The sequence below is a fragment of the Heptranchias perlo genome, chromosome 1 (genome assembly GCF_035084215.1).
Source record: "Heptranchias perlo isolate sHepPer1 chromosome 1, sHepPer1.hap1, whole genome shotgun sequence".
Taxonomy (NCBI): Eukaryota; Metazoa; Chordata; class Chondrichthyes; order Hexanchiformes; family Hexanchidae; genus Heptranchias; species Heptranchias perlo.
In genome coordinates this window covers 28,113,358-28,140,759 of record NC_090325.1, presented here as the reverse complement: position 1 = coordinate 28,140,759, position 27,402 = coordinate 28,113,358, and the positions used below count along the sequence as shown (strand labels likewise).

The 27,402-nt window shown below is 45.7% G+C and overlaps 1 protein-coding gene across 7 annotated transcripts in view; it reads right to left on the bottom strand.

Annotated features, from left to right (window-relative positions):
* The window catches only part of LOC137320848 (fibroblast growth factor receptor 3-like), a 181,645-nt gene that overhangs the window by 34,534 nt on the left and 119,709 nt on the right, over positions 1-27,402 (bottom strand). For 4 of the 7 annotated variants that reach the window (XM_067982749.1, XM_067982776.1, XM_067982768.1 and 1 more), the window contains 4 exons: positions 25,557-25,726; positions 19,087-19,210; positions 11,986-12,176; positions 4,682-4,832 (listed from right to left, as the gene is read on the bottom strand). In XM_067982749.1, coding sequence (XP_067838850.1) covers positions 4,682-4,832; positions 11,986-12,176; positions 19,087-19,210; positions 25,557-25,726 — 636 coding nt within the window. Of the gene's footprint in view, positions 1-3,749; positions 3,895-4,681; positions 4,833-11,985; positions 12,177-19,086; positions 19,211-25,556; positions 25,727-27,402 lie in introns of all 7 variants that reach the window. The other 3 variants (XM_067982785.1, XM_067982795.1, XM_067982804.1) reach the window with 2 other exon arrangements.

Genomic DNA, 27,402 nt, shown 5'->3' with positions numbered 1-27,402 from the left:
CGCTCAGGTAGAGAAAGCTTGAGGGAGCAGAGTCCCATTTATTTTTGTGTTTTTTTGTTTCTTTAAGCACACAAAGCATTCTGATAATAGCCGCCCAAAGTACACTTGCCCCTGTGGTCACAAATGGATTAAGGAGTTAAAATCCTCTGCACGAACAGATGAACTTTTCCCTCCCTCCAATTCCCACTCCTCCCCGCGCTCTCCTGATGCCGTTAATTCCTTGCTGGGGTATGGCCCCCCCCATGGTGCTGCTCATCCTCCAGTACCCTGCCCAAGGGGCTATTATTCGTGTGAGTTTTACCAGGGTATTTTGATTGTGAAGGACATCATAGCCCCCAACCAATCCTATCCTCATCCAACATCCCACACCAGCACGGTTTGTTGTACAGTGATTAGGATTGGGAACCCTGGCTTATTTTAAGATGACTGACTAAAGAACGAAAGGCGACATGAGGAAAAACGTTTTTTTTACACAGCGAGTGGTTAGGATCTGGAATGCACTGCCCGAGGAGGTGGTGGAGGCAGATTTGATCATGGCTTTCAAAAAGGAACTGGATAAGTACTTGAAAGGAAAAAATTTGCAGGGCTACGATAGGGCAGGGGAGAGGGACTAGCTGCGTTGCTCTTGCATAGAGCCGGCACGGACTTGATGGGCTGAATGGCCTCCTTCCGTGCTGTAACCTTTCTATGACTCTTCTATGATTTTCCTCTCATTAATTCAGGGGCACTGAGGCCAACTACATCACCCCTACCCCCTGCCAGGGCGGAGATCAGTTAAGTGAGCGTGTACCAGGAAATTAAACCTGGTGCGTACGGCTCAGAGCCATCGGCACAGCAACCAGAATCCGACTATGTTAAATCAGACTAAATTATTTTTATAAAGCTCAAAGCTCAGGGAGTTTGTGTACTGAGTAGCGGAGCAATGCAGAGCAGGAAGGTCTTGGGTCCCATCATCTGGTGCTGAGTTAGGCAGTAATCAGGGTGTTACAACTGGCTTCACGCCCCTGGGTTAGGGAAGAAAAAGATCTGCCGAGAGCCCGTGATTATTACTGGTTTCTGCTAAATGGAAGCATGCTTGTGTGGAGTTGGGGACGGATAGGATCTGTCTCACATGTGATGCCCACCACGGTTGAATACCCAGTTGCCACTCACTGTCAAGGATCATGCAAAGAATGGCTACTTTGGTGAAGTACTGGAGCCTGACCGCTGCCTGTGGAACTGTACTTCAGCAGGGAACGAACGTCTTCAGAAGAGGAGGGAGGGGAGAGAATTGATGAGAGAAAAATTATTTCCACAAAACAATCGTCTCTAAGCATTGTGTGGTCATGCCCAAAATCAATCTATAATAGCGCAAGGCTCAAGGCATCGTGTCATTTTCAATTTGATTGATTAACTTACGATGAGAATCAAAGAAAAAGCCATTAAAACTCTAATGTATTTAACTGAACAGAAATGATCTGTTAATAATATGCCAGGCCTTAAATTAGACCAGCACAATATCAGTGGCACAAACATTACCAGTGATGAATAGACTATATGTGAATAGGTCTCCCTTTAATTACAGACTTTTGTGATTCCCTGGCACTTCCAAGTGACCACAGAGGCTACTGTACAAGTAACGGGCCGAGGAGGCATCAGAATCGAGAGAGTAAAAGATACACCACCTAGTGGTGAAACTGAGCCCTACACCTGTGAAATTCCATTACCTGAAGCATATCTCCATAAATACCAATTAGTGCAAAAACCATAATTTATTCTATAATAAATAAGAAAAGCTTGACAGATTTCTTCATTTATTTGTTAATATTAACGATTATATTCAAAAAATTAGAAACTTTTTTTCTGGACAACACATTGTGCTTCGCATAAACTTGTATCTAAGAAAGTTTAGGTCAGTCCCCGGCACTGTGCCCACAGGGGCAGAGCTGTCACTGTAAAGGAGTGAGTTCCTGTACTGTTGGCGTCAGTTCTCAGATAGGCCAAAGACAGTACCTTGAGGGAGTTGGAAATTTTTCAAATAAAGTCCCATTAGAAATGTTCAAATAGACGACAGCTGTGTTTGTTTATTTATTATAAAATGTTTCTACTGGGTGAGTGCAGACAAGCCTTTCGGGCTCCTGATATCCATCTCACTGCAGTGAATTGTGGAAGTCTTTACAAACATTCACATAAAATTCTCATATTTACAATGGGACCTCCATTTTCTGTCCTCCTATTCTCCTCCTTCCGGATTATCCACTTGAAGTTTTGAAGGACAAAGCCTTGTGCGAGACATCTTCTCAATGCATAGCTGCTTTTGTTATTTGTATTTTGTTATTTTTTCTTGGTGAACAAAATTACATAATGTTTCTTTTATTGCTGGTATTGTACTTGTCGTCACATCTGTGCCTAAGGTACTGCTGAACCATAAGGGAGAGAATGTCCCTCTTATAATAAGGAGTCCCCTTTGATACGGCAGATAATTGAGATTCCACTGTAGTGGAAACCACACAGTAATTACTGAATCAAAATAGCTTGTGAATTTATCATGTGACTGTATTTCATTTTACCTCCAATCATAACCCAATTGAAGTATTCAAGTTTCAGTCCATATTCAAACAGGAGTAGGGAGCTTGTGTTATTGTGTTTAACTAATTACTGAAAACAAGCTGACAAAATCATTGTACTTGAGAAGCATAATCTTTTTTTAAATTTTGTATTCAAACAGAATTTTTTACCATCTGGATCCTTTCTGTTAAAAAAATGTTTGTTCAAACAGTGGTGAAGAGGGGAACCTGCCTGGGAGGGGTAACCGACTCCGACAATGTGAGGGAGCCAAACACAAATCGTGAGACAGTGTTTTCTCCTCACATCCCAAGCAAGATATGATGCTCGTTTTACCCGCCTCGGATGGATGAATCCCTATCAGGATTTGAGCTCGAGTCCTCCCAGGCCTGAGCCCACTATTCAGCGGACGGGGATACTCTAGCTTCTTCACATTAGTGGAGATACAATTACTGACCCTGGCTGCCTCAGCAAGCCCGTCCATTCAGTTAGGTCACAACGTAGGCTCGGTGAGTTCTAGCACTGAGATCACGTCAGCCCTACTGACCAACTGATCCGTCATTTGTGGGGTGGGGGAGGGGAGCAAGGGACAAACACACGCAGAAAGGCAAAAGTAAAAATTCATGTTGATCACAATTTTTTTTTTGAATTGTTTGCTATTTTTTCCCCAAAAGGGGCACTGCCTGATGTTTGAACTGGGCCGGGCACATCATGAGGTGCCCAGGTTCAATCCCCAGTTTGTGCTGAGTCAGCCCCGGTGAGTTGAGTAGACGAGGGGGCCATTACAATTGGTCTTGGCATCTCTGGCCTAGGGAAGGTGCGGGGGGGGGGGGGAAAGAAAAGGAATTGGCCATGGCTCCTGCTCATCACCACTATCCAGCTCTTGCTGGAACGTCTTGAGTGCTTGACCTTTGAACGACCACAGGATCACGGTCAGCTGTAAAAGCCCCAGTTAAATAGCCTGCCGTCACTCACTATTTAGACCCAAATACTGGGTGCTGGTGCCTGGGGTGTAACTGCACCTTTAAGAGCCAAAAATTGGGAAATATTTTTTTAAAAAGTATACAGAAAGAGATCCTGATGGTGAGACTCCCTGTTTAAACTACGTGCGATTAAAAGAACAACAAAGTGCATCACAATCTTCCCATTTTGAAGAGAGAAACATTACACAATAATCATGAGAGAATTTGAAAGAGCAGAAATACCTGGCAGAACGGTCAGCCATGCAGAGTGATGCGAGTACCCAATAGAATTACCAGCCAAACAGGTATACTCCCCTGCATCCTCAAAAGTAACATTTCGCAAGTACAGAATTTCTATTTCCTTATCCGTTGTGTTAATACCAGCAGTCTACAAAACAAAAGAAACCAAACAGGATAGAAGAAAATAAAGAGAGAGGAGACAATAAGGTAAGGATTTGACTATAGCACCTCGGTTAAAGTCCCTGCACACCACAGACCTGAGAGCAGGTACAAGCACATGTAAAAGGTTCCATCCGGCGCTGCTTGCTCCAGAACGGTAGGCGTTCCTACCTCCGCAGCCTGCACATTAGTCAAGATTTCCCTTCACCAGGCTCTCACTCTCTCTGTCCCATTATTAGGCATGCAGAAGCAAAAAAAAAAGTGTTTGAACTTGAAAAAAAAATTGACCCACAATATGCTGGATTGCTTCAAGTCAGGTTTAAAGAAGGGTTAGTGTTTTCGGAAGCTGTAAAATTAGGCGGAGGAAAGGGGTGAGGGGTTGGTGAAAAAAGGTACAATACTGTTCAATACAACAGCGGTGAGGAACATTGAAGAGCAGCCAAAGGTAATTCAATGTAATGGTATCTTGTAAATTAGTGAGAGGAAAAGGGGAGAAAAAATAGGAAATGAGTAAAAGATGGAAATGCAATCCTTCTGTATTGTAGGAATTTTTTCCACAGCAAAGGGCAGCAAAGTGTTTTTGTAAATATAAGCGTGGTAGGAAAAGACGAAAGGTTACTGGTGATTGGTTGGCAGCCTACAACAGTCGAGTTCAGTAACACACACGGGATTTTCTTGCTCCACGTCGAGGTGGTGTTTTGGGGGGGGGGGGGGGCGGTGAGGGGTTAAAGGTCGTACTCAGGGATTCGAGGCCTGGGACAGAGTTTTGCGTTTACCTGGTTTCGGTTTGTTGACGTACAGCCAGTGCAGCTTTTCAGCCGTGCCAACGAAATTGGTGGCTCTACACAGATATTCGCCCTCATCCTGTTCTGTCACATTGTAAAGAATGAGTTTAGCGTCCGCTTCAGCGGTATTACTTATCCACGACTGCAAGAATAGATCACACAGAACAGATCAGTAGGTTCAGATGCAGCTCCACAGCACGGCTGCAGTCAGTGGTATCAGTACATTCCCGACTGGAGACTTCTGTGGGGCGGGGGGGTTGTGGGCGGTGTTTTAAAAAAAATCTGCAGTGTTCTTACCTTTCCTGATCGGTATACCTGTGCCATCGTTGGTCTGAGATGGTAGGTGGGTGACCTGCTGGCAATCCTTTATTACTGGGTGCCAGGAGGTGAAAGCCCACCTGATTATTCTCTCACTTCCTTTGGGAGGGGGGGGGGGTGGGGTGGGGGTGGTGTTTGGCCTCTTGCCCACCACAGCATGAGGACTACCTGTCTGCGGCATCACACACTGGGGGCTGGTGTACTGTACCCCCATCTCAGCCCCTACAGGTAACCAGCTTTTAACTCAGTTTTAACCGGTATTCTTCCCGGAGTTGCCCTCTTACTGCAATCAAACAATATTAAAAGGAATTTGGTGAAACCTGATTTTAACAATATCTTCAGCTTTGTCTGGTCTATTTTGGGGATCAAATTCCTTTTCGCTCTGTAATTAACAACCCTCTGACGGAATCACATTCTCGGAAATCACTCATTTCAGAAAGCCGTGTTATTGGAATACCATTCGTGATAAAGCTGGCATTCTTCCATTTTACGTTTTAAAAAAAAATAAATGTCATCCCTTTAATCTTCTGGTTGAATCCAAATGACTCCAATGGTTCCGCCCACCCACGGAATAAAATAATTCCCGACCCGCACTGTGATAAAACCTAGTGAACAAATCCAGATCCTGATTTCAGGCACAGAAGTCCACAAATTGGAGGTTTGGTTCTCACAGCCTAATCTGGATTGGCCTGGCTGTGCTCAGGCTGTTTTCCTGCCCAGGTGCTGCTGGAGGGCGCAGATTTCACTGTAAAACCTTTAACAGAAGCGGAACCCACCAATAATAGAGCCCCATTAAACAGAAGGTTATAGTGGCCTCCGCACCCCCCCACCCCTCTATTTAAAGGGGCACTGTCGCACATTCATGGATTTATTTTTGGAGAATGTTCATTTTCCAGAAGCTGCTATGTTTGCTGCTAATATAGTTCAAAGTTCATCCTATGGTATTTGTGAACTTTGGCTGTGCCTTTTTGTGGGGGGGGGGGGAAGGAGGGAGAAGGGCAGACAATATTAATCAGCACAAAAAAATTACACTATTTCTCACAGAGATAATTAGAGACATGACTAATATTGCACAAACACATCTAATAAAACTCTTAGTGTGGCCATGCTCCTTCAATATGTCATGAGTCTATACCAATACATTTGTAAAATGTTTTCCATTATTCAGGTTATACATTTATCTGGTCAGTGAACAGTGTGCTGTGTAAGGCATGAGATGGGAGGGGAATCATTGTGTTTAAATCGAGCCCCAGGTCTCTGTTTCTGCTGCCATCTGCCACACTCTGTAAATGAGTTGTTACAACCTCAACCAAGCCCTCCAGGCAAGAGCAGGTGTTCTACTTTCCAGGCCCACCACCACGAACACCGCCCAGCCCCAGCCCCCCACCACTATCTCCCAGCCCCAATCCCAGCCATGTTTCCCTTTTCATTAGCTAGAACATGAATCACTGAATCCAAAGAGACTTAGCTGATTACGAGAGAAAGTCAATTGTTTGCAGCAACTGGTTGGTTTTCACTCAGCATTTTCAGTCCCTGGGCTATTTGATGTGAAATTGCAGCACTCTGACAGTAAATCCCATTATCCGCAGTGTGGAAGTTCACTGGAATTTATAACAATTCAGTCCTGGGGTGTGGGCGTTGTTGACAAGACTGATATTTATTGCCCATCCCTAGTTCATAGTCATAGAATCATAGAAAGGTTACAACACGGAAGGAGGCCATTTGGCCCATCAAGTCCGTGCCAGCTCTATGTAAGGGCAATCCAGCTAGTCCCACTCCCCCACCCTATCCCCGTAGCCCTGCATTTTTTTTAACTTTCAAATACTTATCCAGTTCCCTTTTGAAGGCCATGATTGAATCTGCCTCCACCACCCCCTCGGGCAGTGCATTCCAGATCCTAACCACTCGCTGTGTAAACAAGTTTTTCCTCATGTCACCTTCACTTCTTTTGCCAATCACCTTAATTCTATGTCCTCTGTTTCTTGACCCTTCTGCCAATGGGAACAGTTTCTCTCTATCTATTCTGTTTACACCCTTCATGATTTTGAATATCTCTATCAAATCTCCTCTTAACCTTCTCTGTTACAAGGAGAACAACCCCAGCTTCTCCAGTCTATCCACGTAACTAAAGTCCTTTACCCCGGGATCATTCTAGTAAATCTTTTCTGCACCTTCTCTAAGGCCTTCACATCTTTCCTGAAGTGCGGTGCCCAGAACGGGACACAATACTCCAGTTGTGGTCGAACCAGTGTTTTATAAAGGTTCATCATGACTTCCTTGCTTTTGTACTCTATGCCTCTATTTATAAAGCCCAGGATCCCGTATGCTTTTTTAACCGCTTTCTCAACCTGCCCTGCCACTTTCAATAATTTGTACATATATACCCCCAGATCTCTCTGTTCCTGTACCCCTTTTAGAGTTGTGTCCTCTAGTTTATATTGCCTCTCCTCGTTCTTTCTCCCAAAATGTATCACTTCGCATTTTTCTGCATTATATTTCATCTACCACATGTCCGCCCATGCCACCAGCCTGTCTATATCCTCTTGAAGTCAATCACTATCCTCCTCACTGTTCACTACACTTCCAAGTTTTGTATCATTTGCAAATTTGGAAATTGTGACCTGTACACCCAAGTTGAAGTCATTAATATATATTAAGAAAAGCAGTGGTCCTAGTATTGATCCCTGTACACCTCCCTCCAGTCCGAAAAACAACTGTTCATCACTACTCTCTGCTTCCTGTTACTTAGCCAATTTTGTATCCATGCTGCTATTGCCCCCTTTATTCCATGGGCTTCAATCTTAATGACAAGATTATTATGCAGCACTTTATCAAACGCCTTTTGAAAGTCCGTATACACCACAACAACTGCATTGCCCTCATCTACCCTCTCTGTTACCTCATCAAAAAACTCTATCAAGTTAGTTAAACATGATTTGCCTTTAACAAATCCGTGCTAGCTTTCTCTAATCAATCCACACTTGTCCAAGTGACCACTAATTCTGTCCTGGATTATCCTTTCTAAAAGTTTCCCCACCACCGAGGTTAAACTGACTGGCCTGTAGTTGCTGGATTTATCCTTACACCCTGTTTTTTGAACAAGCGTGTAACATTTTAATTCTCAAGTCCTCTGGCATCATCCCCATAATCAAAGGAGGATTGGAAGATTATGGCCAGTATCTCCGCAATTTCCACCCTTACTTCCCTTAGCAACATAGAACGCATCCCATCTGGACCGGGTGTCTTATCTACTTTACGCACAGCTAGCCTTTCTAGTACCTCCTCTTTGTCAATTTTTAGCGCATCCAGTATCCCAACTGTATCTTCCTTTACTGAGACTCTGGCAGCATCTTCTTCCTTGGTAAAGACAGATGCAAAGTACTCATGTAGTACCTTGGCCATGCCATTTGCCTCCATGAGTGGATCTCGTTTTTGTTCCCTAATCAGCCCCACCCCTCCTCTTACTATCCGTTTACTCTTTACATGCCCATAGAAAACTTTTGGATTCCATTTTATGTTTGACGCCAGTCTATTGTCATACTCTCACTTTGCCCCTCTTATTTCCTTTTTCACTTCCCCTCTGAACTTTCTATATTCAGCCTGGGTCTCACTTCTGTCATCAACCTGACATCTGTCATACGCCCCTTTTTTCTGCTTCATCTTACTCTCTATCTCTTTTGTCATCCAGGGAACTCTGGCTTTAGTTGCCCTACTTTTCCCCCTCGTGGGGATGTACCTAGACTGTACCCGAACCATCTCCTCCTTAAAGGCCACCCATTATTCAATTACAGTTTTGCCTGCCAATCTTTGATTCCAATTTACCCGGGCCAGATCTGTTCTCATCCCACTGAAATTGGCCCTCCTCCAATTGAGTATTTTTACTTTAGAGTGGTCCATGTCCTTTTCCATAACTATTCTAAACCTTATGATGCTATGATCACTGTTCCCTAAATGTTCCCCCCACTGACACTTACTCCACTTGGCCTGCTTCATTCCCCAGTTGCCCTGAGAAGGTGGTGGCTTGCTAGGCCATTTCAGAGGGCAGTTATGAATCAACCACGTTGGTGTTGGTGTTGATGTGGGACTGGCGCCAAGTATGGACCAGACCAGGTAAGGACGGCAGGTTTCCTTCCCTAAAGGACATTAGTGACATTAGTTTGGTTTTTACAACAATCCGACAGCTTCATGGTCACTTTTATTGATACCACATGTCACGTAAGAGGCCAAATTATTCATCTTACTTACAAAAGAAAGAAAGACTTGTGTTTATATAATGCCTTTAACGATCTCAGGACATCCCAAAGCGCTTCACAGCCAATTAAGTACTTTTTTGAAGTGTAGGCACTCTTGTAATTTAGGAAACGTGGCAGCCAATTTGCGCACAGCAAGGTCCCACAAACAGCAATGTGCCAGATAATCTGTTTTTTAGTGGTGTTGGTTGAGGGATAAATATTGGCCGGGACACCAGTGAGAACTCCCCTGCTCTTCTTCAAAATAACGCTAGCGAAGACAGGGCCTCGGTTTAACATCTCATCCTGTACGGCACCTCGACAGTGCAGCACTCCCTCAGTACTGCGCTGAAGTCTCAGCCTAGATGTTGCGCTCAATTCTCTGGAGCAGTACTTGAACCCATGACCTTCTGATTCAGAGGCGAGAAGGACACTGACTGAGCCACGGCTAACACCGTATTACATAATGTCATTACATAATATTACATAACACACCATTACATAATTACATAATGTAGGTGAAACCGCCCCACAGGCCTTGTACAAACAAGTTGAAGGATGATTAACGGGGCACTGCTTTCATCGCAAGGTGCTCGGCACAACCCTCCTTGCTCGGGGAGTGCGGAAAGTTGTGCGTTGAGTACATTATCACGCTCAGGTGGTGCCAAGGTGCATCTTTGAAGCATTTTACATCATTGTGTCGTCTATAAACCAAAAACGATTTGGCCAAAGACTTTTTCACAAAGACGTTGCACCATTAAGCAAGCTTCGACTTCTTTGTACAGATAGTTGTGGGCTGATTCCTGAACAATAAGCTGTGTGATTTAGGGTGACACGACATCCCAAGAATTTCCGCACTACGTGGAGCCAGGTTTGCTGCCCCAATGCCGCGATTTAGCCTCAGAACTACAAGCCGGACTGAAGTACTATTTCAGTTCTGTTTTTACAGAAGACTTTTATTTTTCCCTTTTGACTTCTCTTAAAGAGAAAGCTGTTTAGTTCCAGGCCAGTGGTCCTTCATTCCTGTTAAATCCACGTGATGCCATTGTTTGCCCAGTGTCTACTTGAAAATCCTCTCTGTGCCCACTGTGCACATTCCACTACACATTCTGCTTATATCCCCTGCCCCTCCCCCCCCGTGCCGTTTCCCTATTATCCTCCCTGATCCCAGATTTAAGGGGAACTTGGTTAAACAACAACACAGCGGCTCAAAGTGGCTGGACTGAATCCACAAATACAAGCATCTGGCCGACCAGCTCACACAAAAGTGGACAAACAGAGGCTTAAAGTCTTTCCTGCGGTTTGTTTTACTCTAACAAGAGTATAACCATCCCAGTCCCACTGTCGACCTCAGTGTGCATCCAACTCTTCAAGTTGGGCTGGGCAGGGTTCCCTGCAATTTATTTTTAAAATCGCATTTCTACAACAATGTGCAGGCTGATCGGACGTTACAATGTCAGGCAGCGCGGTCAGTGAACATCCCAGTGTGTAACCAGGGTCACTGACGCTGCAATCACGCCAGAGACAAAAGCTTACTTAGGAAGAGGAGCAGGTCATTCAGCCCCTCGAGCCTGTTCCACCGTTCAATTAGATCATGGCTAATTAGCTGGAGCTGAAAACCACCAGCCTCATTGGTTTACGGTCTCCTGACAAATCAAACTGCATTTTTATCATTGGGATTCTGGGGTTTTTACAGGTGCTTTGGGGATTCCATTCCATGATTTCCATCTGATGCTCGAGGCGATTGATTTCATGTTTTCATGGAGAAACATTTTCTAAGACCGCACCGAGTTGCTGTTCGCTCTGTGCTTGAAGATTCTGCAAACGCTAGCCAGTTTCAAAAGGACGGACTCTCCACTATCTTGCCCGAGTGGGCTTCCTTCACGTGTGAAGCTCGGCTCGCACACGCACCAAATGGATGGGATGGGGTTTAATTCCTTGCCTGTGCTGAGTTAGCTAAAGGTAGCATCGGGGAAGCTATTATTAGACTCAGCTTTCTAGAGCCAGGCTGGGGAAATTAAAAGCACCCACTCCTGATTGCTATTCACTAACCAGCACTGTGTTGGCTGAGATCAGCACTGACCAGATAACGAACTTGGGGTCTTCTGGTATGTTTGGTTCGGTATAACATTGTGAGGTGCATTCATTCACCTCATCCATCAGGAGAACTGCCACAGTCATTTAAGTTTGCCAACCCTCTGATCAGAATTTAAAATTCTCATCCTTGTGCTCAAATCCCTCCATGGCTTCACCCCTCCCCACCTCTGTAACCTCCTCCAGCCCAGCAGCCCTTTGGGAACTCCATGCTCCTCCAATTCTGGCCTCTTGCATCCCCAACGCCGGCCTCTTGTGCATCCCCAACTCTCTTCGTTCCACCATTGTCGGCCACGCCTTCAGCTGCCTAGGCCCTAAGTTCTGGAATCCCCGTCCCTAAACCTCTCTGCCTCTCTCTCCTCCTTTAAGACCCTCACAAAAATCTACCTCTTTGAACTTGCTTTTAGTCACCCCCCCTAATATCTCCTTCTTTGACTTGGTGTCAGTTTTTGTTGATAACACTCCAGTGAAGTGCCTTGGGACGTTCTTCTACGTTAAAGGTGCTATATAAACGCAAGTTGTTGTCGAGTCCCTGAGTATTTGTGGATAATAATTACATTTTCACTTTTTGCTTATGAATTCTACCGAGACCACAGATGGTATTATTGATCGTCACATTTAACTGCCGTGCTACCCAACAATCCTGCTACTTACTTTCAGCACCATGACGTATGGAGCTCCATCTGGCCCCAGTTTGCTACCGTTGACTTCCACATGCTTGAGCCACTGGATGTGCGGCTGGGCATCGCTGAAGACCTTGCAGTGGAATTCTACATCACTGCCCACCACCACCGTTTGGTTTGCAGGCAGCCCTGCCTGAAGAATAGGCCGATGTGGAGACCTTTCTAAAAAATGAAGGAAACATTTCAGATTAAAACAAGGCAAAATTATTTTGGAATAGATAATAAAATTCTTATTATTTATCTGTAGGGCACAAGATTAGCACTATTTGGATTAAGCTGCCACGTGTGGTAGTGGAGTCAAAGGAAATGGTGTTGGATGCCAGGCTGAAAGACTATACTGGAGGATTGGGCCAAATGACATTCTGTCGCCGTTGACTGGAAACACTACAGGCATCTTTATCATGAGCATACAAAGGCATGGAACTGCAAAGGCCAATTGGTCCGTCTGACCCATTCCCTCCAGATGCCATACTATGAACTCTACCCAATCCACATGATCTTGAGGAAGACAACCAACTACAGGTAAACTCCAAGTGAATGAAACTCTCGTGAAAACTCTCCCTGTTCAGCAAAACTCCAGGCCATTTATCCAACTGACACCAGCCATTACATCACTGGGTTCTACATGTGATCTAGATCCATCCTTCTAACCTTCAGCTCTGTTCGGTTTTAATTTGCTTGCCTGCCAATCTCGCCGCTGGCACCGTCCTTTTTATAACGAGCTCTTCCAAAACCACTCTTGGTAGCTTCCTCTCTTCCTCTAAAAACCCCCTTAAAATTTCTTAGACTGTGCCCTTGGTCCCTTTCTGTCCTTGTCATCCTCTCCTTTCTAAAGTGCTCATAAATGTTCTATGAGGTGTGCAATATAAATGCTTGTTGTTGTTAGCTATTCACCTAAGGTGGGTATGACCGTTCATTTCTCTTCTACCTGCTGCCACTTAGTGCGTGCAGTTTCAGACTTTGTTATATTTTTGAAAAGTAAAATACTGTGGATGCTGGAAATCTGAAATCAGAACTATTACCAGCACTAGCTGACCAAAAAAATGGGAGCAGTGGTTATGATCTGAAGTTATTGCAATCAATGTTGAGTCCCGAAGGTTGTTCAGTTGGTAATGGTTCTGCTGCTGCCATTTACAGCTACTCTTGATCAATCCTTTGTTCCTTAACTTGCCCCATTACCACCCTCCTTGCCTCGCACCATCATCCTTTTTGTCATTTAATCACTTGTGCCCTTTACCCTATCACAGACCTTCCCTTTTGTTCTTTCCTCCCCTCCCACCCCCACCCTCCCCTTTCCCTGACTCTGTACTTGCTTAAAAACTTTAACTCTTGACAATTACCAGTTCTGACGAAAGGTCTTCGACCTGAAACATTAACTCTATTTCTTTCTCCACAGATGCTGCCTCACTTGCTGAGCTTCTCCAGCATTTTCTGTTTTTATTTGTTATATTTTTGGTTGCTGTTCCATGCCAGGCACCATTAATCTGGTTGAGAGGGCAGGCAGTTTAACCTGCATCACTTTCACAAATTGTCAATACAACTCTCAAAATTGGCCCATAGGCAGCTGTGGAGTCGCAATGGGGTGCTGGGGTGGGGCACTGAGCCTGCATGTTACCCTACCCTCCAATGGGGAAATGCATGACTTTGGCTAGGTGCCTGGTGTTGAGGGGTGAGAGGGGGAAGACATCAAAGCAGGGGTAAAAAGGCAGTGTGACTGTGGTTGCACATTGTAAGTGGCTCATACATCACCTCCTAACGTTGAGGACCTGGTCTTGAACCACAGCACAGAATGGAATAAAACACCAATTTATGACGGAAGTACGATGTCTGCACAGTTGGCATGGAGATCGACACAGATAGAGGGCTTTAAGATTATGAAAGAGTTTGATAGGGTAGACGCAGAGAAGTGGGAGACACCAAAACTATGGTCCATAAATGTAAGGTAGTCACTAATAAATCCAATAGGGAATTTAGGAGCAACTTCTTTACCCAGAGAGTGGTTAGAATGTGGAACTTGCTACCACAAAGAGTAGATGAAGTAGGGAGGGAGGAGGCTCGTGTGGAGCATAAACACTGGTATGGATCTGTTGGGCCGAATGGCCTGTTTCTGTGCTGTACATTCTAATTAATTCTATGTAAGTACCAATGAAACCAAGTCTAATACTGGCATGAGATAATGCAGCAGATAAACCGGGAAGCCCATCCCTTTAAATATAAGACTTTTGGTGTAAACACTGGGTGGCAATGCGTTATGTCATCAATAAAGATGACTTTGAAAAAAAATATAATTAATTGTATCTCAGACCATTGCAACTCTCCGACTGTGACAGTTAATTTAAAGTATTAATCACCTTTTTAATATCATTGTTTCAAATGAGCTTTTACAGTGTCTAACTACATAGCCTTCTTCTCCTCACTGTCAGCAGTGTAACTGGAGTCTTTAATCAAGCTGTGACAGGAATAATAGATTAGGGAGTTAAAGTGTTTTGGGACCGAGCCCAGCTCATGGCATTTGTACGAGGGTCTTCTATGACCGAAAACAATGCAGTAATATTTTTACCGTGAGGTCTGATTATTTCTTTTTAAACACAGAGTTTGATGTGTTTGTATAAAATGAACACACACACACACTGTAGAATATTAATTGCTTTGTGTGTGCGATGTAGTGATGATGGAGGAGCCTCATGGGCCATGCATTCTCTTCCTGTTTTCCCAACATTATGGGAGGCTAAGTAAGCACGTTAAAACAAAAAGGCTAAAAAAATAAGTATCTCCTGATGACTCATTTGGTAAAAGGACTGTGTGGCACGGTCCTGAGCCCTGGGCACACACAGCAGGCACTGAGAGCAACTTCTCACTACTGTTACACTAATGATGTTCAGGGATTGTGAGAAAAATGCATGTTAAAGCCTGGTTCCCACAATCCCACTACCCTCCACCCTCCAGTATCTCCCCCTAGGTGAGAGTCTTGAGAATGAAACCTGGATTTTCCGATTTGTGCTGTGTTAATGCCACTGAAACCCATTTATTTTAAATGGATCACCACCATCATTAAATCATGTTGATCAGAAAACCCAGGGTTTGAGTCTTTCCAGAGTCTCTAACCATCACACCCGAACTCGATCCCACCCATCCTCAGCAAATGGGCATGCATCTACACTTTGAGCAGGGATCACTGCACAGCAATCAGGAGCAGGAGCCCTGGATGTTTTCCATTCCCTAGTGCAGGCCTGAGTCCTGGTTGAGATCAACTAACCCGGCACAAGCCAATCACTGAGTGTTTCTCTTCTGTACGGTGCAGAGGGATGGCCGAAGACCTTGTTGCTAAAACTCTCGTTAGCTGTGGCTCAGTCGGTAACACTCTCGCTTCTGAGTCAGAAGATTGTGGGTTCAAGTCCCACTCCAAGAGTCCTGAGCACAAGATCTAGGATGACACTTCAGTGCAGTGCTGAGGGAGTATTGCACTGTCGGAGGTGCTGTCTTTCAGATGAGATGTTAAATAGAGGCCTCGTCTGCCCTCTCAGGTGGATGTAAAAGATCCCATGGCACTATATTGAAGAAGGGGGGGTTCTCCCAGGTGTACTGGCCAATATGTATCCCTTGACAAACAGTACTAAAATAGATTGTCTGGTCACTATCACATTGCTGATTTTGGGACCTTGCTGTGTACAAATTGGCTGCTGCGTTCCTACATTACAACAGTGACTACACTTCAAAAGTATTTAATTGGCTGTAAAGTGCTTTGGGATGTCCTGAGATCATGAAAGGTGCTATATAAATGCTAGCCTGTCTTTCTTTTTTTCTCTGGCCACTGTTAACAGGATTGGACAAAGTCAGCATCGGTTTATGAAAGGGAATCATGTTTAACAAATCTACAGGAGTTTTTTGAGGATGTAACTAGTAGAATAGACGGGGGAGAACCAGTGGATGTGGTGTATTTGGATTTTCAGAAGGCTTTTGATAAGGTCCCCGCCAGCGGTTAGTGTGCAAAATTAAAGCACATGGGATTGGGGGGAATATAACTGGCATGGATTGAGAACTGTTTGACAGACAGGAAACAGAGAGTAGGAATAAATTAGTCTTTTTCCGGGTGGCAGGCAGTGAATAGTGGGATACCGCAGGGATCAGTGCTTGGGCCCCAGCTATTCACAATATATATCAATGATTTGGATGAGGGAACTAAATGTAACATTTCCAAGTTTGCAGATGACACAAAGCTGGGGTGGAATGTGAGCTGTGAGGAGGATGCAAAGAGGCTCCAATGTGATTGAGACAAGTTGGGTGAGTGGGCAAGAACATGGCAGATGCAGTATAACGTGGTTAAATGTGAGGTTATCCACTTTGGTTGTAAAAAACAGAAAGGCAGATTATTATCTGAATGGTGATAGATTGGGAAAAGGGGGTGTGCAACGAAACCTGGGTGTCCTTGTACACCAGTCGCTGAAAGCGAGCATTCAGGTGCAGCAAGCAGTTAGGAAGGCGAATGGTATGTTGGCCTTCATTGCAAGAGGATTTGAGTATAGGAACAGGGATGTCTTACTGCAGTTATACAGGGCCTTGGTGAGACCACATCTGGAGTACTGTGTGCAGTTTTGGTCTCAATATCTGAGGAAGGATGTCCTTGCCATGGAGGGAGTGCAACGAAGGTTTACCAGACTGATTCCTGGGATGGCAGGTCTGACGTATGAGGAGAGATTGGGTCGACTAGGCCTATATTCACTCGAGTTTAGAAGAATGAGAGGTGATCTCATCGAAACATATAAAATTCTAACAGGACTAGACAGACTGGATGCAGGGAGGATGTTCCCGATGGCTGGGGAGTCCAGAACCAGGGGTCACAGTCTCAGGATATGGGGTATGCCATTTAAAACAGAGATGAGGAGAAATTTCTTCACTCAGAGGGTGGTGAACCTGTGGAATTCTCTACCACACAAGGCAGTGGAGGCCAAGTCATTAGATGTATTCAAGAAGGAGATAGATATATTTCTTAATGCTAAAGGGATCAAGGGATATGGGGAAAAAGCTGGAACAGGATACTGAGTTAGATGATCAGCCATGATCATTTTGAATGGCGGAGCAGGCCCGATGGGCCAAATGGCCTACTCTTGCTCCTATTTTCTATGTTTCTATGTTATTGTGAAAGTAGTGGTAGGAATATCAATTCGCCGCCATCTTTGATACTCTCACCTTACTCAGACTTCCTTGATGACAGAGGATCACTGATATACAGTCACCCAGACAGTAAATCCTCATTTCCGTATCGATTTCAACAAAAGCCGATAAAAGGTTGAGAAAAATCAATAATTCAGCTTTAAGTGAGAGCTACCTAATGCTCCTTTCAACCCCTCAAACTTCTTTCTAGGCGTATTATTTTCCATGCAGTAAACTGGTTAACATCGAGTTACTGGGTTTATTTTAATGCACAATGACATCTGGCTGAAGGTGATCTCATTTGAATCCCTAATCGATACAACAAGATGAGGAAATGGCCACAGACTCTTCAGCAATTTATTATCCACTCCCTAAAGAATTGTACAATTGGATTTTCTACAATTACCTTCAAATGAACTAGAAATTATTGTTATTACAGACAAAAGTAATTATTGTGATTTTTACAATAAATCACCATAATTTAATGCTTCTACTTTCATCTTCCATTCCATTCTTTAGCTGCCCCTCCAGTTCATGTGCTCAGAGGGTGAGAAAAGACCCACTCCTTCCACAGACCATATACTGTCTCTCTGTTACGGTCTCATTCCATCCATTTGATGTCCCATGGGGTTGTTCTGTGTAAATACTCCCAGATCGCCAAAGGTAATCAAGTTAAACTCCAGAATATTCATCCATCTCGATTATACAATCCCACTGGCCTGCTGCCTTCCACAACAACATCCCTTCCACCCGCCTTCCTTGTACATACTTGATCATCTCAGTGCTTTCCTATGCCTATAACCTCCAACATTGTTCCCACCTCGATATTTATCCAGCTCCTTTTTAAAGGATTGAATTGACTCAGTCTCAGCTGCTTTTTGCAAGGAGCCCGTTTTGCTTGACCTGTTTCCAGGCCTCCACCAGTTCTAGTTGGTTACCGGCCTCCTGGAAGAGCATACAGGGCCGGCTTGGGCTCCACTCCTACCCTCTTGAGCAGCAAGCTGGTTCCTCCAGAAAGAATCCCTCAGATCAAAAATGTAACGTCTGGTGCAAACGCACGGTGCACCATCCTCTGCATCACCTGCCCGTACCAAGCCAGGATTATTCTTAGTCTGCGCTCAGTTAGCTAATCTCAGCTGAGGCAGCAGTAAGGGTTGCTACAAAAAGCCTCAGCAACTCTGGGTTAGGGAGCAGAAAATCAGTCATAGTTTCTCAGTCTTGATTTGCTATACAGTGATCCCAACTGGAAGAGCCAGAGTGTAGTCCAGATGAAAACAGGATTGGGTTTGGCTGTGATGTTCTCCACAGTAAGACAGCCTGTCGGCGATCACCACTGAGGTTCACCCATGAGTAATAGCCACCTTGGTGAGGCACCATAGGACGACTATTGCGAGTGAAACCGTATCCTAGTGAGGGAATCAATGCCTCAAGAAAGAACAAACGAGTGGACAAAGAAACTTGCATTTATATAACACTTCATCACATCCTCAGGAGCACTTACAATCAATAAATTACTTTTGAACTGCAGTCACTGTTGCGTAGGTAAATGCTGCAGCTAATTTGTGCACAGTAAGGTCCCGCAAACAGCAAAGGAGTGAATAACCAGTTAATCTATTTTTTGGGGTGGTGGTCATGCTTGGTTGGATGAACTCCCTGCTCTTCCTACGATAGTGCCATGGGGCCAGTTTTGACCACCTGAACAGGCCTCAGTTTAATATCTCATCCAAAAGACGGCACTTCTGACAACAGAATGCTCCCTCAGTACTGTTCCGGAGTGCCAACCTAGACAATGTGCTCAAGTGTCCGAGTGGAGCTTGAACCCATGACTTTTAATACACTCATGACCAATATCGCACATTGGTGATTTCAACCCATATTTGTCTGCAGCCTGATAAAACTGAAAGGAAAAGAGTTTTCTTACCGAGTACGTCCAGCTGGTAGGTGTGGCTAATGCTGCCATATTTGTTCTCAACCACACAAGTGTAATTGCCACGGTCCGAGGGGACGACACTCTCCATCACCAAACTCCACTGCTGGTGGCGCAACTGAAGGAAAGAAATCAGATAAAAGATGGTCATCGGGTCTCTTTGAGAGCTCTAAATGCCCGCTGGTTTCTGAATTAGTGCATGTGATTCAAAGACTCCTTCCCAGTAACTGGAAGAAACAGAAATGGCTCCTTGGCCAGGTTACTGTCGTTCACCGACTAGTTTATCAGCTAACTGCCAATCATCGCAGCAGTACAATTGGGTGTGGTGTTGTGCAGCTACTACTAGCAAAGCTCAAACATAGTGGCAGCCCTCCTGGCTCACAGTGAATGCAAAAGCCAGCAGGTGTAATAATAGAGCTACACAGAGCAGGAAGCTCCCAGGTTTGATCCCTGGACTACAGCTAGTTTCATTATCTATCGGTAGCCAGGGTCCCTATGCCTGATCACTATCTAGTGACTGCCCTTTCCCCCCTCCTCTGCTGGGACTGCTGCCTGTGTGGATGCCGGTGAGGACTTGGCTGTGAGGTCTTCTTCATAGCTTGCTGAGGCCCACTATCGAGGCTCAAGAATAGCCACTTGGTGAGGTATAAGAGGGCTGCAGGTGGGTCCCCACCCAGGAAAAGTCAGTGCCTTCAGGAAAAAGCCTCCAGGTGTGTTTCAGTGAGATAGTTTTTGGTTCAGTGCACACTATGGTTATGGTTTTATATAAACGGTTTCTGGGAGAAATGAAGGCTTTGATGATAAAAGACCTAGCTATTTTTCCACTACTTGCACAACCGATCCCGCTGACACCCTAAAAGCTTTGTAAAAAGCAACAAGCATGTTGGCTCAACACGTTTAATATGTTTCAGAACATGTTTGGCTGCGATATTTTAAACAAGAAAAACAAAGTGTTGTTCAAGACCGTCAAATCTCTGATCCACTGTTTTACGTCCCTGCCAAAAGACTCATTTGAATCCCTCATTCATGGAAAGGTTTTAATTGAAAACTCCTTTTATGTTATTATAGATTCAGGGGAACAGTGAGAGACCCATGACCGCTGTGGGCCACTCTCCCCATTTACTTTTCTTCCTGCTGTCACTGCTGCTCAAAACTGGAAGCCTCACGATTCCTATTGCTAAAAAAGGGAGGAAATCCATCTCTGTCCATCTCTCCAGCTTTAACTGGAGACTTGACAGCAGTTCAGGTGGCCAGGTCAAATACATTAAAGAGTGTCGCTGGCTGAGGGAGTACAGTTCATCAACAGGACACCACCAATGCAAAACTGGTCTCAGGAAGTCCACAGTTACAACAGAATGCTTCTGAGGACAGGGCCCAAGGAGTGAGTGTAGCCTGGGCGGCCATTTTAGATACCTCAAAGGTTCCTTGTCGTTTACACCGCCCATATGAGGAGGTCAGAGGAGTGGCTATGGGAGTTCAGGCCCATATCCTGAGCCAGTTGAACACCATAAGGATGGTCAAGTCTCACACATCCAATGTGAGAGTCACTCTTTTGGTGTTAAAAATGTAGTTTCTTACTGGCAAATAAATAAACCATAATAATTTCAGTGAGTTTACAATCTATTTCACTATTTTTCTCAAGGTATTTCATTGTGAGGAACTGGATAATGCAGTAGGGTTGGACAAATCCAGCCCAGATCGACTGATTTAAAGTCAATGTTGTCTGTTAGCTCTAAGGGCATGAAATGAGTTTGGAAGCGCTAAACTGCCCCACAATCAGCACTAATCGGCAATGTCACTCGGACAGGCTAAGGAGGGTCGGTATGGGAAATGGGAAAAAAATGTTACACAGGAACTTTAGGGAGCGCACTTGTGTGGTAGGGGCTGAAAGACATTGTGCGGCAGAGTAGAGGCAGCCTTACTCTGCATCTATTTGAGCTACATCTGACCTGGGAGTGCTTGATTCTGAGAGCGGGCAGCTGAAATGGAAAATGCTCACTGCCCAGCACCAAGAGCTCTCCCGCACATTGATTAGTGCAACAAAAAACATCTCTGTTTCTGGTGGTGTGCCACTGGCAATGCTCACTGTCCATGTACAGTAAACACTGCTGGTGGCAGGGGTCGGTTTTACTTGCTTTTGTATATCTTCATTTCATTGCCAATCAGGGAACCTCACTCCCGATCACTCGCCAGTGACTCCACTGGAAAGTGTACACGAGTGGACAGGATCAGGCTCGGCTGTGATGCCCCGTGCATTCGAATAGCCCGGTGGCACTGAATGTTTAGCTTCACACACAAAGAATGGCCACTTGGGTGAGGAATTCGGTGAGCGAACAACATCCAGAGAAGCGCACTGTGGCAAGCAAGTCAGCGGTTTCAGGAGACCAGACAACTGGGAGAGAATAAAATGAATGCCTCTCAACTGCTGCTCAGAAAGAGGAGGGGTAAAAAAGCAGAAACACATTTGGGCACTTTTGTTATTGCTTACAAGACAATTGCCGGCTTCCCTGGTTGATGAAAGGATTAAAACAAGCCTTTTATTCATACGGTTAAGCGTTCAATGTCACATGGGCTTTAGAACGATTATAAAATATTGCAGATTCCTAAAAGGATTTGAATGCTGCTTTAAAGTGGGATTTTAGACTGAAAACCAAACCTGACTCTTCTGGTTTATGTGTAACTCTGAGGCGGAGGGTGCATGTTTAGATAAAGTCATCAAAAACAGACCAAGCTGATGCTCAAAACCTGAACGGTGACTCAAGATCAGCAAAAAAATACTACCGGGGGAAAGAACAGTTTGATTCAACTCAAAATCAGATGTTTTAAAAGTACAAATATTTTCTTTAGTAGGTTTAGAGTTTTCATTTAAGGGAAGGGATTTTCTTTTTGCTCTCGTGTGTTTGCCATTTTACTGCTTCTGTTCTTAAAGAAGTTTTGTCTCATTCATCATTAATAATAGACAGTCAGTGTGCACAAACATTCCAGACTTCGGGAGGGCAGAGGAAACAATTGTGGAGAAAAACAATAGTTATTGATTTTGCCCGATGGAGCCATCGCTGACCCTGGCCCGTTTCCTGGGGTCAGTCTCATCTGAATAACTCTGGCGGGCTCCTGACGGGATTTCTTCCAACTTAGGATGCCCCCACCCCCACTTTCCCCCTCCCTGTGGGAGAGAGGAAAATGGTTGCTGCAGATACCGAGCACTCCCAACAGCATAACTGGGCCGGCTCCTTCCAGCCCCGCTGAAGAAGAGGGCCAATTTAATTTGCAAAACTTTAACATTTCCAGGAATGTAGTCAATTTCCTCAGAGCAGAGGCGGGCGGCATGTTTAAATTTTAAACCCCTCTCCCCATTCCCCCCCCCCCCCCGCCTCCTCCATATGAACACCAGATGTCAATAAAGTGGGCTTGTGCATCCAGCGTTGTCATGGTGGTAATGATGGGAAATACAGCGCTCGACATCGTCTCTTCATTACCGTGTCATCTCAATACTCCGCTGTCACTTCCAGCAGAACATCCCAGTGGTGGTGGTGGAACAGCCCCTTGGCTGATTTTGCATTCCTGGCTGCTTTAAACTGGGAATCCAGAGGAAAATCCACTCCCGGACATCAACAGAAGTTCTAATAACTACTATAACTTTACACTGACTTCACGTACGTACCTCTTTATAAAAGCAAATGTGGTCAGTTAAGATCAATCTCAACTGATGAATCCCTCTTAGCCGCAAATGTAAGTGGGCTACTAGCTGGAGTTGATCTGTGCTGAACACTGCTGACCGCCTCCTCCTCTCCCCCACCATTGTTTACACTCACCTCTGCCCCAGCTCACTTCATGCAACTAAAGGCCTTGGTTATAACTCCAGCACCTGTAACACTGACCTCAGGGTCAGGGATTCCAACTCCGTTTATATTCTTTTGGAAGGGTTCCACTTACTGCCAAATGCCCCATTTTTATACTGCAGGACAGATTTGGCAAGAAAGGATATCTATTCACGCATAGCTGGTGCAAAGCTGTACCTGGTCAGGTAGCTGGCATCCCAGCGATCGTATGAAGTTTGGGAGGGGGATTTAAAATTTAAACATGCTCTCCGAGGCAATTGACTACACCGCTGGAAGTTTTAGAATTTTACAAATTAAACTAGCCCTCTTCTTCAGCTGAGCTGGAGGGAGCCGGCTCTGTTATGCTGTTGGGAGCGCCCGAGACCTGGGACCAAGTCAGGGAACGCCCATGGAGATCAGTGATAGCTTAAGACACGTTGCCGGTCTAAACCCAAAATGGTGCCCGCAGCGAACACTATGGGCTCAATTTTAAAACAGAGCCGGGAAGGGGGCGGGGGGGTCAATTTGAGGTAGGGAAACCCAATCGTACGGGTTTCCCAGACGTCCTTACGATTTTGACGTAAGGAGGTCTTTTATTTTATTTGTCGGTTTCCCGTCCGACTGACTGACAGGCTGGTCTCAGTCGGACAGGAGACCAGCCAGGGAGAGGAGTCTTTGTTTGTATGGATGGTGGGGGGGGGGGGTGGTGGTGTTGGTGGCAGGGGTGGGCAAGGGATGCGGGTGAGCATAGGTGGGCACGGGGGTTGCGAGTCATGGGGTATGGGATCGGGGGTCAGTAATGGGGAGTACAGGATCGGGGGTCTGCGATCGTTGAGGGGGAGGATCGGGATTGTGGTCGGGGGATTGGGGTCAGGGGATCGGGATCGGAGGATCGGGGTTTGGGGGTCCACGATCGGGGGTTGGGGGTCCGCGATTGGGGGCCGGGGGGTGTCGGTGCAGGTAGGCTTGTTGGGCCTGGGGGAAGCACTCCCGCTCCTCCGGGCCCACAAGCTGTGCCTTTCTAGGCACTTACCCGTTACTCTCGGGCCTTCTCGCCTCCTTACACGAGGCATAAAACAGAAGGTCCGGGAATCCCGGCCTCCTGGGTTTGAAATCGGGAATTAGTGAAAAATGGAGGCCTGAAGCCTCCTTGAAAGGCTTTAAAGCCCCACCTACCTCCTGGGAGCGGGTTGGCCGCCTGCCCCTCATCCCACCCCCGTGAAAACCGGAAATGGGCGGGTTGGAGGGGCGGGTCTGAAATGGTGACAATTTTCAATGCCCCCCCTGCCCCCAACCCACCCATTTTTTTTAACTTTTAAAATCGAGCCCTAGAAGTTCGTCACAGGCTTCAGGTGAAACCCTCTCTCAAGGGCAGTCCCCCGGTACCAGCACTGCCGTGTTTATTTCACAGCTTTGCCTCCAAAGGCACACTCATCAATGGAAGCAAGATAAATGGGGCATCAGACCACCTGTGCCCACCAGCCTCAGCACCAACGTGCAAACAGAAGAGGCCACCAGGCCCAGCGAGCCCACTCTTGGTAGGAAGGTGCACGGTTCTCACAGCCTTACTACAACAGCAGGGTGGGATTCCTGAGTACGCGCTGCCCCTGGGGAGCCTCATCCCCTGGTATTGCTGCCCGCCATTCCCTGATACAAGGAGGCGAGGCTCCTCGGCGGCAGCACAGACTTGGAAAATCGTCCCTCATGATTGGGGTACCAGCTCTTAAAGACACTCATTGCCGTGGGAATTTCTTTGTGGGAGAAAATGTTAACAATGAAAGCGGCCTTTGTTTTTGAATCATCAGGTTTTTTTTTAATGCCATTTTTAAGGTATGAAATTGGGCTGAATTCTGAAATTGGATTGAAGTCTCCACAATTGAAGTCTTCACTTTGAATTAGCTGCCCAGCGTAAACGGGGTTTGTGAAATATATTTTCCAACGGCCTACTCTTAGTTGGGGTAAGGCCGACCCAGTCGATGCTTCTGCTTTAGTTTTACCGCACAATTGTATTGCTTTAGTAAAACCAAGTCAAAAATAACGACTGATGCCCTGGCAGACTGTTAGGAAAAACAAATTCCACTACAATGCACGTCACTGAAATGCTGTGAAAATGTTGACAGGGGTCACTCAGCCTGCGTGTCAGAGTCTAAACAAACGGACGAGGATGGAAAGTTTCTGGAGTAATTCACGGGCCTTTTGATGGAAGGCCCTATCCAACATTTTTAAAGTGCCGGAGCCTTTCATCATCTGTAGCTGCTGACAAGCTCTGTCTGCAGCGGCTGCACTGCCTCTTCTGATTCACTTTTAATCCTCTGGGTTGGCTCCAGCCTGGTCAGTCCATCACATTATCCATCCCATTGGTGTGACAGTGCTGATGGCAACAGGCCCCTGGGCGTTCCGTCAAGTTAAAATGATCGGCGTCAGGAGTGGCAAAGAGTGAAGATGGTCACAAATAGTTTCGTTAGTAGATGGGGCCGTGGGCCTGGAGGAACTCTCGGGCCTGGAATGACCTGACCAAAGTCTGCTAATCCTTTGCCCTCTGGCCCTATTTGTCACATGACTAGTCGTGACCCTGTCAAAGAGCGAACAGACACTGCGATTAGTTGAAACTTGACAAGCCGATGCTGGTCGGGAGTAATGGCTCACCTTGATGCCCCCGATGCGGTGTTCACCCTTAAATTCTTTGCCATTCTTCAGCCAGTGGATGGTGGGAGTGGGGTTTCCTGCAGCTGGGCAGCGGAAGCGGACGGTGTTAGCCGCAGGGACTGCATGAAGTTTCTTCTCCATCCGATCCGGACGGGCCCAGTACGGAACTCCTGGAAACGTTAATAAATAAGAAAGATGACAGTTTGTATCATAGGCCGACAACAAAAACATGAATCCCCGTTATTTAATCTGCACTTTTTAGACCACAAAGACAGTATCGCTGAAGAAATGCTTTGGCGGCCCTTACATGCCAGATTTGACTTCTCCATCTCTCTCTCTCTCTCGTTCCACACGACACAAGCTACATCTGGTCCATAATGCCCACGATAAGTCCCATTCTTCTGTCACTCCCGCCCTTGCTGATTTTCATGGCTCCCACCCTGCCCCCATTGCATCAAATCCAAAATCCTCGGAGGCCTTATGCCACTCTAACTCTTCCAGCTGTAGATCTTACCGCTCTCCCTTTGGTTTGTTGACTCTAGCCTCCCATGCACCCCTCATCCCCTCCTATCAGTTGTGGCTAGTTGTGCATTAACGCAAGCCTGTCCTCACCTGATATCCGTACATTTACTCTTCAAGCAGAGTTTGGTCGGATATTAAATCAGGAGCAGGAACCCTGGATGATTTTCCCCTTACCGATTTGAAGTATCAGCCGTGGCTCAGTGGGTAACACTCTTGCCTCTGACTCAGAAGGTTGTCGGTTCAAGTCCCACTCCACTCCCACAAAATCTAGGCTGACACTCCAGTGGAGTACAGCACTGTTGGAGGTGCCATTTTTTGGATGAGACGTTAAGCCGAGGCCCTGTCTTCCCTTTCAGGTGGAGGTAAAGGTTCCTATTCGAAGAAGAGCAGAGTTTTCCCTGGTATCCTGGACAATATTTATCCCTCAACCGGCATCACTAAAACAGATTATCTGGTCATTATCTCATTGCTGTTTGTGGGAGTTTGCTCTGTGCAAATTGGCTACGTGTCCTACATTACAACAGTTCAAAATTATTTAATTGGCTGTAAAGCGCTTTGGGACGTCCTGAGGTCATGAAAGGCGCTATATAAATGCAGGTCTTTCTTTTTTTTTCTCTACCATTGGTGACAGGACTTTCAGCTGTCGTAATACCACAGAACCATACAGCACAGGAGGCCATTCGGCCCATTGTGCCTGTGCCGGCTTAGCCCTCTTCTCTGGAACTGCCTCCTAAACACTTTACAACTTCCCGCTCTTTCTTCAAAAAGTTCCTTAAAAGCCTATATCATCCGCCATGTTACTGCTCATGTTGGATTCTCCTCTGTGGCAGCGCCTTGGGACATTCTGTACTCTAAAGGCACTATGTAAATGAAAGTTGTTATTTTTCAGCAGCATGTTGGATAGTGTTAGCCTTTGTTTTGTTTACAAGATAGAAGTTCTTCAATGGCAATGCTCCTTTAGGAAGCATGACCATAATTGGCTAGTCCGATTCCAACACACTCCCCCACACAATAGAGCTGCTACCGTTGTTGGCTTTGACTTTGATGGCCACCCTGAAAATGAAATGAGGCAGGTCTTCTGCCTTTAGAGGAGTCCAGGCCCACCTGGAGGTGGCTTCCCCTGGATCCTTCCGGATACTGTAATGGTGGGCAGTGGGGTGGACATTGGTTTCTGGTTGAGCGCTCAGGCTGGTCGTACAGGGCAGCAGTGTGGAGTTCACATTGCTGGCGTGTGTACAGACCCTCCCCAGGACAGGCCGATGTCTGCCAGCTAGAAATAAAACCCATGACTGTCATTTCTAAATAGATTGCACAGGTGCAGCTT